At 42.1% G+C, this 14,447-nt stretch overlaps 2 protein-coding genes across 8 annotated transcripts in view; one reads left to right on the top strand and one right to left on the bottom strand.

Moving 5' to 3' along the window:
• The window catches only part of slc12a5a (solute carrier family 12 member 5a), a 137,774-nt gene extending 131,474 nt beyond the window's left edge, over window positions 1–6,300 (top strand). For all 3 annotated transcript variants that reach the window (XM_047582607.1, XM_047582608.1, XM_047582609.1), the window contains exon 26: window positions 13–6,300. In XM_047582607.1, coding sequence (XP_047438563.1) covers window positions 13–104 — 92 coding nt within the window. In that variant the 3' untranslated portion in view covers window positions 105–6,300. The remainder of the gene's footprint in view (window positions 1–12) is intronic.
• On the bottom strand, window positions 6,291–14,161 carry ncoa5 (nuclear receptor coactivator 5). Of its 5 annotated transcripts, none has more exons than XM_047582611.1 (12): window positions 14,007–14,161; window positions 13,532–13,591; window positions 11,975–12,244; window positions 11,633–11,740; window positions 10,815–10,878; window positions 8,770–9,042; window positions 8,556–8,680; window positions 8,228–8,357; window positions 7,859–8,094; window positions 7,570–7,774; window positions 7,335–7,426; window positions 6,291–7,250 (listed from the first exon to the last, which is right to left on the bottom strand). In XM_047582611.1, the coding sequence occupies exons 3-12, from the start codon at window positions 12,141–12,143 to the stop codon at window positions 6,673–6,675; spliced, it is 1,980 nt and encodes a 659-aa protein (XP_047438567.1). In that variant the 5' UTR covers window positions 12,144–12,244; window positions 13,532–13,591; window positions 14,007–14,161; the 3' UTR covers window positions 6,291–6,672. The 5 variants fall into 5 exon arrangements, with proteins under 5 accessions (XP_047438567.1, XP_047438566.1, XP_047438569.1 ...); XM_047582610.1 differs by having other exon boundaries at window positions 8,556–8,683; XM_047582613.1 differs by having other exon boundaries at window positions 7,859–8,058; window positions 8,556–8,683; window positions 14,007–14,160.
• Window positions 14,162–14,447: the final 286 nt, after the last annotated feature.

Below are 14,447 nucleotides of genomic sequence, written 5' to 3' on the forward strand. Positions count from 1 at the left end.
TTCCGCTCCCAGACATGGAGTTCCTCGAGGTTCTCACTGAGGGCCTCAACCGGGTCCTCCTGGTCCGCGGAGGCGGCCGCGAGGTTATCACCATCTACTCCTGAAAGAGCAGCCCCCTCCCCTCCCCTCCCCCCCATCACCACTCCTCCCTCAGCCCCGTTCCTGTGTCCGCTGTACTCCCGCCACCTCATCAATGCTGCTCCATTATCATGTCGTCCTTACCGTTTATTTCTATGAGATAGTCCTCTCACACTCCAACAATGACCCCGGCTCAGCTTAGCACCTCACCCTCAGCTCCATCCCCAGCAGACCGATGAGCAGTGTCACACATTCAGCTACGAATCCTTCCACTCTAGTCCAATAAGCTCCTATGACTATTGTAGGCTCTAGACTAAATTAGAAGCTATCTAGATTTGTTCTTAAGGAAACTTTTTTTTTCTTCGTTGCTCGTCTGTTATCTACTGTAGTAACTCGGTCGGGAGGTGGCGGTGGCGGTGGGCGCGGGTCGTTTGCTGAGGTGTGAGTCCACATGCATGCATGTGTGTGTCTTTGCTTTAATTGTTTTTATTTTTATTTTTTTTCTCGAACACAAGTGTGGCATAGACGCGGCTTCTGCTCGAAAAGAACGAGAGCCAGCTGAAATGAGCTCAACGTAGGATTGTCTGTTAAGTTCCCTCGTGGTGATCGGACACCTCCCACAGCGTTCCAGCCTGTAAGGCAAAAAGACACTGCTACCCACGATCAGGACCACCAGCTGGAGGAAGGAGTACAATGTAGTAGTTAAGTATGGACTGTGAAACTCACATCGATAGTCGAAGAAGACTGAAAAGGGGCGCGTGGATCCACCCGGCAGTATTATCTTTAACCTGGTCACCACATCACATGACATCCTTACAGCTGTGTGTGTGTGTGTTTCTACTCCACTTGGTTTCCCGCCTACCTACCTACCTTCCTTTCAACTCATTTCTTAGTGGCTGTTTAACCCTGTGGCCACTGTTAGTGCCAAAAAAATAAAATAAATAAAAAGTACGAGGATAGCTTAGTTCGTAGAGGTTGACACGTAATTAAACTGTGAATAGTGCGTTTACTAGCTGAAGGCTGGTATGTCAGCGGAGCGGGGTGACAGTACAGCGCCCCCACCCCCCTACCCCCCACTCCGGAGGAGATTATCATCGCCAGCACCCCTCAAACCCTCGTGTGGATCACTGTAAATAATGTACAAGCTCTGACGCGTTGTTCAGTATGAGTGTAGTATTTTTGTGACATACTAAAAAGCTTCTAGTGGAGAGAAAACGTTCCTTCGCTCGGAGGGACAGCTCAAAAATGCTGTTTTTAAAACAACTACACATGGTTGATTTATTTATTTATTGGATTTATTTATTGGATGGCATAGGCTCCTGTCACTATGGTAACCGTCATTGTAACCTCAACAAAGCACTGCACCTGCACTGTCCACCACTGTGCAAACGAGTGAAATTTTGATGATTTCATCAAGTTCATTAAAATATTTAAAAAAAAAAAGTATAATAATATTACTAAATGTTATTTTTTCATCTAGAGAACAAATATGTATTTATGTTTATAGACAGAAGTTACACATAATGATAAAATAGTTGTCTATCATACTGATTGTCACTCAAAGCTATATCATTGTTGTTTTGCCAAATTTAGATACATTAACTGTGCCATATCGACATACTTTCCAAATAGGGGGGAAAAAAATAAATTTTTATTGATTCAAATCAGAGAGAACAAAGTGCGCCGAGTGTCTACATGAAACTAGTATGATGATGACACTGTAGTTGGAAAGTCGCCCTATAGACGATTGAAGAATGCAGGTTCAGCCCCTCCATTTAAAAAAAAAAATAAATCGTATCCACCCAGGAGAGATTTTGAACATGTGTCAGTTACTTGTTTATAGGGTTTATAGAGGACAATGACTTCTGTAGCTGCCAAACTCGCTTTGTCCACAAGAATGAACTCTATGCAGTAGACTCTCCAGTGAGATTTTCTATCCTCCAGACTGATTGAGATTTGAGCCACACACGTCCCCGACTGAATGACTTGTGAGCAAAATCATGTTTAGGTTTGAAAAGTGCATTTTGGAAGGAATGTGCAATAGCTGAAATCCGGACTCATGTGATTCATGTTATTTATTTTTTTACACATATATTTTGTATATGTAGATTTCGTAAGTCTTATAAGAATCATCTCACTCTGACCAAGGACAGCTGTCACTTTACGTTCAATTATTCCTGTTTCTTTTCCTGAAGAAACTATTTTTTGGTCATTTGCACTTGTAGTAGAAATATAAATAAACACGTATATATATACAGTATATACAATATAGGGAAGCAAAAGTAATTAGTTTCTAGAACTATTTAAAAAAAAACAGTATTAAATGTTTTTAGTGTTGCTTGAATGTCGGATCATATGTTGTGAATGCTGCTAGTATCTATAGATTTATTTGTACTGTAAATAGAGATGATGAAAACTTTAAAATTAAAGAAAAAGTGAAAAAGGGTATAGACATACATATCAGCGGTGGCGGCGGTGGTGATCTAACAAGACAAGGCTGTACCTGTATCCATTTGGCCTGTGATCTCTGGACAGGGTTTGTGTTTTAGTAGAAAACTACACTGAATACCTTGATGCAATATTAAAAAAAAAAAAAACAAAAACAAAAAACAAACAAACAAAAAAAAAGACGAGAGCAAATCCTGCACCCTTTTGTTCTCTTTTTACGAAAAAAAAAAAACCTCCTCCTCTCTTGGTTATCTTAAATCCCTCGAGTAAAGTGAACAAATTTTAAGGTAACAAGTTTATAGCGCACGTAGTGTAATTGCCAAAAGGTCTAAAACGCCGAGCATTTCTGGTTCATTTGATAAATGTTTGCAAAATTTTTAAACACAGCTACCTTTGACACCTGCGACACTTAACGAGCAGCCACTCCTAGTTTTTCGAAGACGCTTTGGGGGTTTGTTTTGAGGGACACGGTTACTTTTGGGATCGTCTCTACAACATTGCCTGCATCAACTGAGCCTTTTAAATTGATTCAAGAAGAAGAAAAAAAATAATGATTATCTGATGTTTATTGGAGACGTTTATTGGAAATTTGTTTATTTATTGAATTCTAAATGTTTTATAATTGCTGTTTGCATGGTACTCCGTGGCAATATTTGTTTTTGTTTCTTTTTTGTTTTTTTTTTAGTGGTTTCTATAGTGATGACTTACATGTTCAAAGTGCAGAGCGGAGGGAGAAGGTGGCCAGAACTCGGGAGCGTTGCCGTAATCTCAGACCTTGAAAACAAGTCTTTGCAAAAAAAAACAACAAAAAAAAAACAAAATAGAAAAAGTATGAGTTCGCTATATTGTTACTTGTTATATTTGCTCAAATAATCTTGCGTACTGGGCGATTTTAAGTTTGTGAATAGATGGGCCTTAGGAATGGTCATTTCACCTTTGTAAATATATTTATCACTTAAGTCAGAGACACTGTAACCTACTAGTGTTGTCTTTTGTTGTACACTGTTCTATCACTGTGGACAAAGTCTTAGAGTTTTGTAAGATTATGTGCAATATTGTTCTCGCATTGCTTTAAAAAAGAAATACTATCATTTATTTATTTTGTCACTCTTGTGTTTTTTTTTTAATTTTCTTTTTTTTATTATTATTATTTTTATTTATATGAATACCTGGAGGTGTAAAGCAGTCACTTACTTTATAAAAATGTCTGTCACCAGGTCTTATGGACCATAAAGATCTAAAGTGTTCAACCCAAATGTGGCTGAGACAGCAAAGCACTTTAACACCGAGGGGGCGCTCTGTGACAGGATCAGTCTGCAGGAGCTGGAGGGTCCAACACCTGCTCTGCGCAGACTCTATCCCACAGCGGCCCCTGGTGGCTCAAGAGTGTATTACAGTCAGCTGTAGACTATGACATAGGATCGACGCCCGTCGCCCTGCAGTTGTGAACTGCAATAATTCCGAGAACCCGCCTGCTGATTTCGTTTACATCATTCGCGCATTTTTTTGGATATTTTAAGCATGCATCACCGTCTTCTTTCGTTTCTCTTGCCAAACTTCTTTTAAAAAAAAACACTAATAATAGTAACTGTTAAATTTATAGTGCTTGTCACTCAATCTGTGAGGTGAGCCTTCCCAGACTCCCCGTCCCTCCCCCCTCCCCTTCCCCTCACCCCCTACCTACCTACCTGCCCTCTGGTCTCCTCCATCCCAGCCACAAAATCCACCCCAGCTCTGTATTTTAAATGTGATTGCAGTATAATTCTGAAAAATGATCAAAGAATATAAAACTCGCGCTTCCAATCCTGGTACAGGCTCTGCTTTGACCACAAGAGATAGTCGACTTAGAAACCAGCACACCCCCCTCCCCCTCTCCCATCAAACTGATCCACGATCTCGATCGGATCCTTTCGCCTGCACAACTGTAGCATGAGACAAAACTTGCCGGTGATCATTACTCAGTCTCCATCCTTAAATGGATATTAAGGGCTCTGAAACACATCTGTTACCGGGTTGAGGAGGCTGTCCTTATAAGACACCAACAGAGAAATACAGAACAAACCCCAGATCACTGCAGAGAGGGCGCGCAGTCTGTAGCTGGAACAAGATCGTACCCTCCGGTTTCTCCTCGCGGAGGCACCGGACAGACGTGCCTGAGGTGATTCAACAGCTGCACTAACGTTTCAGTCGATTTCTCTCTGGGAGTCAGACGAGGAGAAAAAAAAAAAGAACAAAACTCAAGTGGCTATCCATGCAGTGCAAGCAGAGCCCCATTCCAGTTATGTTGTGTAACTCAGTGCATGCATGCAATTACCCTGAACAAGGTGTATTGAAAATATAATGGGTGTTTGTGGTATACAAGTATTTTATTTCTATCGTTTAGAGACTTTCCTTTTTAGTAGTATATTTTCTCTTTCCTTAGGACTGGCCAATCATTGTATCCGAGTATTATAGTACAAGAATCTATTTTTTAATGGTAGATCTGTTGGGACTCTCATTTGTGTCAAATTTTATCTGCAGATGAAACGATTACCAAAGTATATTTCAGTTGACTACATAAATGAGTGTGAAAATGCGTGCTCCAGTGAGTTAGACGCAGACCACGGTGTTCACCTTTCTACAATTTGTAGCAGTTAAGTTTAATTAAAAGTAAAAAAAAAAATATATATACATTTAGTTTCAAAGAACATTGGACGTGCCAAAGTATTTTAATGGAAGTTGCTTGAAAGTGCAGCGTCTGACGCTGTAGATGTACCTCTATTCTGTCACCAGCTGTGGTTTTATTCAGTGCGTTCCTCAATATTCACTTTTTTTCTTCTCGTCTTGTCAAGAACTTCGCAAGCACGCAGAGTGGAAACAAGTAGCCATCCTCTACCCAAAAGGTTAAAGAAACCCCCTAATAAACACACATCTTCTTTATTCCTACTAAAACAAAAACAAGTCTATTTAGCCGACCGATACCTTGGTGTTAGTCAATTATAATAAATTATCTGATGAGGAACGCCTTAAAAATGTTGTATTATTTAGATGAGATCTCATATGTTAAGTATTGTAAAATTGAGGTTTTAATTTGAACAAATTGTTTCCAGTGCTTATGCTAAGCTAACTTAGCCTCCTGTGGCTCCTTTAACCCCAGAGACACGAGCGCCTTTAATCCCATCATTTACCCAAAATGATTATCGTTTGATTTAAGAACCTGTGCCTCTGCCAGAGGAAGCTGATCACGGTCGACTTGTGTCTAACTCACTGGACTTGTGGGAAACATTTTGTATGGATGCTTGAAAACTGTAATGGATGTAGATGATATATACAGCATACACACAAAGACACACCTGTATCAAATTTCGCAAAATATGGAAATGTTCTTTCATTCTGAGCGGTTCATTACTTTTCCTTGATACTGTACCTGGTCTTATGGTAAAGCTGTAGTTCGTTCCTTTCAGTTCTGTGGGAGTGTGTATGTGTGCGTACACTTGTTAACTGCTGGGGGGCGGGGGTGGTTGTGGGCGCGGGTGGGAGGGGGCTACATGTAAATAAATGAAATACAGTTAGTGTGGAGGTGTTTATTTTTTGTGTCAGTGTAAGTTAAATATTCTAAAATAAAAAAAAGACATGTATTATTCTCTATTGTGATTCATGGTACATTTAAAAAGAGGAAAAAAAGTAGTTTTATCTTACATTTCAAATGCTTATCTCTATGGCTTCTGGCGATACCCGTTCCATTTTATAGATTTGTCAGCACAAAATGCAATAAACCAATACCATTTTATTACAGCAACTGTGTGTCGAGTTTTTATTCCCGTCTCGTTGTGACAATGGAAACAGCGTTACAAAGTAGAAGACACTGTCCTAAACGGTAAAACAGAACGGACCACTGTCGGGTAAGAACTAAGGAGTCACCAGGATCCAGGAGGTAATACAGAACTTCATTGTTAACTCGTAAGAAGACTATCTTCTGGCAAACAGTCAAAAAAAACGCATTATAGGGAAGTTTGAACAATCATCCAAATAATAACAATAATAAAAAAAAAAAATGTTAAAAGCTTTTACAAAACGTCCCTACGCTCTACAAATACAACACACAGAAAAGGATGCAGTGTCTAATCAGGAGGAGAGGTGGAGCTCCCCTCCACCCTCCTCATCCCCTCAGTAATGTCGGGGATACATCGACATCTGTGGGACCTGGCCCACGCTGGGCGCTGGCCTGGGGGGCTGCTGCTGCTGAGCGGCCCCCGCACTTACCAGGTGGTTGAGAGCCGGTCCGCTCTGGATCAGCGTGTCCAGAGCTTTCTGGACGCTTGGGTTGTCGAAATTTATGCCGGAAGTAGCGGCGGGGGGTCTCTGCACGGCCGGGGCCATCGGCATGCGGCCCTGTGGGGCGCCGTAGCCCTGGGGTGCAGCTGTGGGGGTGCCGGGCATGGCCGGGCGGGACGGGTTTTGGGAGGGAGACTGGCCGAGGGAGGTGTAGGAGTGAGACTGGGTGGTGGCGGAGGAAAGGCCCCCGGCGCCCGCTAACGACCCGGCGCCACTGTTAAATAGACTGAGGATCTTGGCCTGGAGCTCCTGCTGGTGGTTGGGGTTCGCTGGGGCAGCAGAAGCCGACGTCAGGCTCAGGTGACTTGGCTGTGAGGGGGTGTGAGCGGTGTGGGATGAAGGAGGGAGCACCGAGGCCGAGGGAGGGATTTCATGGTGCACTGGTGCAGGAGCTACAACGTGACTTGAAGCTGTGGGGAGAATGACTTTAGTTAGGATACATCACTTCATTCAGTCAAATAAATAAGACCTCTTCAAAATAAAGAAGAGTTTACCTGTGAGGGGATCTGCTGTGCTTCGTACCAGCCGAGCTCTTTTATCCTTGAGATACACGATGAGGCTGTCCAGCTCCTCTGGAGTTACAAATCTACAGAACAAACACAACCAAACATTGTTAACATTATTTTAAAAACGCTGAAAGTTTTCTTTGTGGCAAACAAACGCTGAATCTAATGACAACATTCAACCTGTGCCTGTGGAGCAGTTATAACTGGAGAAAAGCATTAGTACCTGTTTTCAGAGAGCAGGGTGATGCTGGTGAGGACAGAAACGGGATGGGCCTCTCGGTCCGGCTCCCTCAGCAACACGTCGTCTGCCATCTTAGCAGCTTTCCTGGCGATCTCCTCGCGTTCTTTTTCACGGTTTTCAACTTTGTAGGTGTCGTAGTTGTGGGCAACAAGCATCATGGCGTCCTGCATCGGCATGTTTCTATGCTCTGAAGACATAAGTGCACGGTGTTAGCGCCTTAAATAACAATTACTATAATAAAAACAATAATGTCTCATCCAGTCCTGTTCACCTTGTGGCGTCCCAAACAGGATGTTGACGGTGCAGGACCGGTGGACCTGGTGCTGCTGGGTAATGATGATGGCGAAGGGAGTACGGGCTCGACCCACGTCCTCCAGCGCCTGAGTTAGAGACACCTCCGTGTTGAGGAAGATCAGATCCACCACCATTCCTAAATCACGGACTTTCCTCCCGACCGTCTCAGCATACTCCCTACAGTAGTTATTTAAACAAGTACAAGCAGACAGGCAACACACACACAAGCGCGCACACACACACAGGAGCCATATGAAATAAAAACATGCCACGTACTGGTTGAACATGAACTGTGACGTTCAGGATCTTTGATCATCACCGTTCCCTGAACAGAGAGTGGACCTACTTCTGAGCCTTGTTCACGACGATGACGGAGCAGTCGACGGGACGATCCGTGTCGTGGCGCCGCTGCAGTTCTTCATAGTACTGTCGGTACAGCTCGTTTCGCCGGCGCTCTTCTGGTCGAGCGCGATCATCTACGGTTGGGGAGATTTTTAAATCAGCATCATTGTCACTGTTTCACTACAATTTCAAATAAATATAATGAAACTTTTGTCTGTCATAGATGTGAAACTGTAAAACTATGTCTAGTGACTTGATGAGGAAATATCATGACTATCTATGAAACAAGGCAACTTTAAAGTTTGAACATGTTCACTGTTTGGTCCACATACCCTCTGGCCCACGACGTCCATTCCAGGGGTCTCCATAAGGGTCCCTGTAGGACTCGTCCTTCCTCCGGTAATAGTCATCTGCACCACTGCCGCTGCGGTAGTATCGGTCATAGTCTTCTCTGCTGCTGCTGCGTGGAAACATTTCACATTCAGTTCAGACACATTCACGACCTATTAACTCTGGAACCCATGTGAACGGCTCTGTGGTAGTCACCTGTATGCAGAATCCCGCGGTCCACCCCTGACGTCCTTCTCTCTGCTCGTTGAGCTGCGGTACCGGTAGTCGGGGTCTCGGGGGGGATCCCGAGGGGGGTCGCGAGAGGGGCCGCTCGGCCTCGACTCTCGACCCGAATCCCTCCCGTCGCGGCTGTCCCGAGACTCGCGCCCGTCCCGGCTGTCGCGTCCGTCACGACTGTCGCGCCCGTACGCGGGCGAGCGGGACCGATGTCTGGGCTCTTTGCTGTCCCCATAGCTGCTGTATGGGGCCCTGGGAGAGATCGTGTCAATTAGTGCAAGAACAGACACGAGGTCAGGCTTCCTAGGACACACCACGAACGGTCCTGTCCTCAACTGCTGAGGACAGGACTAGAGTTGGTTTTGTAAATTGTGTTTATTCGAGTAAAAATGTGTTCGCAAACCAAAGCACGGAAATGGACGGCGGCTTTGTCGTTGGAAAAGGTAGTTTGAATCCAGGAAGTGATCCCGATAAGTCTCAGCAAAGAGAACGTCCAACGATGTGCGAGTGCATCACTATTCACTGTCTGAGGTTCACTGAGCACAGATCCAGCTCTAAAATGAGACCATGTCATGGCTGGTACTGGAACAATGTGGTATTTTTAACAGTTAGCTCAATGCGCCGACAAACCTTTTCCGTACACCACATTCTCGTACCACTGAGCAAAGTGACCGGAGTCAAATTCCTTGTATGTGAACACATACATGGCCAATAAAGCCGATTCTGATTCCCATTCCCCACATCTTTTTTTTTTCAAATCAGATTCTACTATAAATGTTATTTTTTTCCTATATTGTAACTAAGTTGTTTTCATCACGGCCGACAAGTGTTTGGAAGGATATTCATGTCACATATTTACGAACCGAACTCAAATGGGTCCAAAAAGAGTTTCAGGGTGAAAAAGTTCCACAAACAGAATTGTCTTGCTCCTTTGAAATACATTACCTTCCATAATGTTTCGCTTTCCTTTGTGTTTGCACTTTGTTTGTTTTTTTCAGTGTTGTAATAGCGTCCCATCATTTCTGTTTCCTGTTGTACCTGCATACTACACCAACACACCAATTGTTGAGATGGGTGAGAGGGGCCGCAAAAGCAATCTCGAAAAGAAATTCCCCTCCGTGGCAAAACCGCGCATCGCCATCAAAATAAAAGGCAGCTACATTGTGGAAAACAAGCTTCATACACATCGCGTGCACGCTCCACCCCGAGAAATAGTGTTCTTAGTGATGGGATGTTTTTAGCTGTGGGTGAACATTGTGTCAAAGTGGTCACGTGATCTTTTTAAAGCACCAGAGGACAGAGATTTCACTGCTAAACCTTCAGTTTGTCAGAAAATGCCGGCATCGGTTTTGTGCTGTAAAACAAAAATAGGAGATTTGAGCACTCAAAGCGCATGGAGCAAAGTTTCTGAGGATCGTGTTCACGCACGCGGGTAAAGCGACGGTTTTTCAGTGTTCTACCAACTGAGCTGTTGGTTGTAGCGTGTTAAGAAATGAATCGATAGGCAAAGAAAGGCAGGAAATGGTAAATGAAAATAAGTTGAGTCCCGAAGGCGCCTTGAAAAAGGAGTTTCATTCAACGTGGTTATTAAGACTCAAGGAAAAATCTAAATATACATTTAACAAAAAGTTCCAGAGCCTGTTTAGATGAAATTTCACTAATTTAAAGAATGTGGTTACCTGGATATGAAGTAGTGTGTGGTTAGCGTGACATTTATTTCCGTTGGAAAAAGCAAATTTTAGCTAAAAGAAGAAATTTGAAAGAACAAAAAAAGAAGCTTTTGAGACGACACTTTAAATTACATCCATGCCTCTTTTCCTTTATTTATTTTCTTATTTAAAATGCGTTACTATCAATAAACCATCACAAATCCATCTAATGGTGCAGCAGCTTCCATCAACAGGACGTCACCACTGGTGGAAATTACAGGTGAGGAAAAGGTTAAACACGCCTTTTTTTTTTTTTTTGTTACCGACACCTCAGAGGCGATGGTACTTCTTCACACCCATTTCGCGTTACTTTACCTTCGTGGAGGGCTCTGCTGGGATTGAGGTTTAGGTTGCCGTCGCTCCACTGCCATATTTACATCTGAAAATAAATCAATCCAAACGTTGAACATAACAGTGACATGTAGATCAGCTCATGATGTTGATCACGCAAAATCGAGCAGCCGCATCAACACTTTCACGATCCAAATGAAACGGGAGGATCCAAATCTGAAAATCCATAGCGGCCCGAAAGATCAAAATGCAGCAAATTGAGTTGCCAGATCTGTTGAATGGAGTTTAGCTCGAAAAAATAAATAAATTAAAAATGAAATTTAAAACAAAAAAAAAAAATGAAGGAATTCTTTTCTCGCATTCAAAATTTGCTAGAAAGTAGCAACGCTTTCTTGTGTAAATTAGATATTCACACAGAAATTGGGTTTTCTGAAACTTTTTCTTCTCAAAGTTCTTCTTAAATGACACATCTGAATCCACGTAGAAGGAAATTCCAAAGAAGTGTTGGAAATAAAACAAGCAATTTCTGAGATTTTCCCGAATTTGTGTCATTCGTTTATTTGCGTTGTTTGTTCATAATCGTACAATCCTCACAAGGTTCAGCTGTTGGCTAGAATAGGGTCCGCCTCCATTATACTTGTAATTAAAAAAGCATATTTACTTGTGTGTCTTTGCTGCCATTTTTAATGATCAAATTAAGAAAAACAGACGAGAGCATTCATCCTGCATGCAAAGGTTCTAAAAGAAATTTGCCCTTAATCTTAAATTAACTTTGTTTTATTGTTCGCTCAACACGCATCGTTTTTAGCCATACAATCACACCTTCTGCAATCAAGGCTTACCTATTTTATAACCTTTATATATTCGACCCTTTTGGGCCGCCTTTGCAGCTTCGGCTTCCTCAATGCGTTCAAATTGTACAAATCCAAATCCACGAAACATGGATACGCCTGGAAAAGGAATATTTTAAGTGGCACAAACTTTTTCAGAACATTTCGGACACCCACTCATAAAAACCTATAAGATGTAACATTCATGAATTTCATGAAAAGGCTTAGCTAAGCTAATGTTAAACATTTTAAATACTTTTTATATGTCAACAGCTGTGACATTCAGGGACAACCATCTTGAATCAACGTGTCATGAAGTAAAACTGGCATATCGCGTATGTTGCGTTTACTGACCGACTATCTTCCCGTATGGGCTGAACAGGTCTTCCAAATCCTTCTTTTCCATGTCGGAGGTCGGCAAATTCCCAACAAAAATTCTTCTTTCCAAATCTTTAGGGTCATTACTGCTGCAGGAGCGCGTATAACGCCCTGGTGATGAGCTGCGGCTTCTTCTGCGAGACATGACTCGATCCCACGGTTAACCAGTTTCTTTCTTCGTGCGTCTCAAATGCCCGAACGGGTTTGGTTTGTTTGCTATTAAGCGCCTTTAAATTGTCCACAACCCTGCAACATGTCAGTAAGTTAAGACATCAAACTCCTTGGAAGGAGAAAAGAGTTTTAGTGGAGCAAAATTTGCAAACCAAAATCACAGAGATCAGACAAAGCAAACGTTGATTTTCCACATGCATCGTATGTGAAATAAAAAGTGCTGCTTAAATCACGGATTCTCGTCGACAATTTTACACACGAATTCTGTGACGCGTCCTTTGTTTTAGTTGTGCTCTTTTCCACAGCAGATTGTTTTTAAAATGACGATGTGCATTTGCTTCACAGTCGGTATTTCGTATTAGTACCGCACATGAACCGTCCTAACGTCTGGTGTGACTAAAATGCACACTTTTGCAGTCGGGTAGCTATTGTGGAAACTACAGGTTCTCCTCGGATACTCACAGAAATAAATTCCGGGAAACATTTTAATACTCTAAAACATTTCGACAGGTGGAAAACTGTCTCACTTGGCACATATTATATGTCTATTATATTACATAGCGAAAACAAAACAACCAGTAGGCTATATGGCAGAAAGGTAGTGTTTACGCCTATATATGAATTAGTCATTATATGCTAAATACATCTAGATAGATTTCTCAGTGGCTTCGTATATAGAAGCATGTTACTTGAGTTTGCGCGCCCACTTTCTGGTAGACGGTATGTAAAATGTCCAATGACAAGAAACGCGTTTTTTTTTAAAGAAATGAAGAAACAGAACCAGTTGATCACATCCAGAGGAAATGTTTGAAAAAGAAGAAAATCCTGTGGTGCCAGGAGTAGCTCTAATGTCTGTATAACAAGAAAACAAAGCTGCTTCAATCGCTGGTATTCTGAATAAATGTGTTTTGTAAGTTAATGAGCACACGCATTTTTCTGTATTAAAGCTGAAGGCGCAAAAAAAAAACAAATAAATAAATAAATCCACGACATTAAATTCCAACGTTATACCCGGTTGTTGTGTAAATGTAAATTCAATGGCACAGTGTCAGGTGTAATAAGCTGCTCTGGAGACAGTGAAATGAAATCACAGGCAGATTTCGCTTTCTGCTCAGACGCTCCTCTTCTCTTAAAATGCTGCAGACATCTTGAAGGAAATCGCATCATTTGAAATGAAATCACGGGTTTATTTTCACTTTCAAAATGCCAAAATCAACATGAGTCATTGGAGTCAACTTGATTTTCTCTGAGAGGTTTTCTGTTCCCAGCCCTACACAGCACACACTAATAACAGAGAGGCACATTACATCCAGAACAGAGGTAATTTATGAACTGCTTTTCAAGGAGCAGCACCTTACATACCTTAACTTGAACCTGGGTGTCCTGGATTCGGTGTCCGCATAATTTAGAAAGGCCAATCGTCTGAAACAAGGGACAAACACATGTTAAGTTACTTCAAGTCTGCATGTGGGGGCTTTACGTACTGATTGCCAAATGAAAAAAATGGTCGCTTTCAACATGGATTCAAATTAGCTTTGGCGTTGCAAATGGCGCTCCTTATCGTCGATGAACCGATCACAATTGAATTATATTAAGATGGCATTCTCGTAAACATGCGCTGGCTGCATTTTAACCATGCCATTTCCCGATGTGTTAATGATTACACGACCGTGGGGGTCGCTACACGTATCTAGGCTAATGCTAGCTGTTAACCATTAGCGGCAAGGAGGGGAAAAACAAACGCACAATTTCGCAGTTACGTTGCCAAATATATTGGTTTACACGATAAAATGTATATGTTGCTATATGTGGTGTGACTGGGCAACATTTTAATTACCTTCAAAGTGTATTTTATCACCGTTTTCATCCGCAGAAGAGCACAAACAAACGGAAGCTTTAGCGCAAAACCCAAGTGTGTCCGCTCTTCTTCTTCTTCTTTTTCCGTTCAGTGGCTCCTCGCAGGGGCGCACAGCGCCACCTACCGCACCAGACTATCAACAACAGGGAGAATAAAATAGAATAATATAAACGCTAGTTTATTTCTGACATTTAATGTGTTCACCACTCAACTTGTTTTTAGCTGCGGTTATGCAAAAATGTTCATGGTTGCCACCACAGACTGTGTTGTCATCATACTGCCTATGGTTCTCACATGTTAAATAGGATTTACTTGACATAGATTATAATTATTATTAATAAATCATTTTAAACAACATCACATTGTTAGAGTCTATCAAATGAATTTTCAGAAAGAGGATAGGAAGGGATAAGGATAAGG

The sequence above is a fragment of the Mugil cephalus genome, chromosome 4 (genome assembly GCF_022458985.1).
Source record: "Mugil cephalus isolate CIBA_MC_2020 chromosome 4, CIBA_Mcephalus_1.1, whole genome shotgun sequence".
Lineage (NCBI taxonomy): Eukaryota > Metazoa > Chordata > Actinopteri > Mugiliformes > Mugilidae > Mugil > Mugil cephalus.

Excerpts from the sequence above, each read along its gene's own strand:
- ncoa5 (XM_047582610.1), bottom strand. The coding sequence starts at position 12,143 with ATGTCTCGCAGAAGAAGCCGCAGCTCATCACCAGGGCGTTATACGCGC. Across the intron at positions 10,879-11,632 it reads ATATAAAGGTTATAAAATAG|ATGTAAATATGGCAGTGGAG; the intron begins GTAAGCCTTGAT and ends ATTTATTTTCAG. Across the intron at positions 7,775-7,858 it reads CCTGTTTGGGACGCCACAAG|AGCATAGAAACATGCCGATG; the intron begins GTGAACAGGACT and ends TTATGTCTTCAG.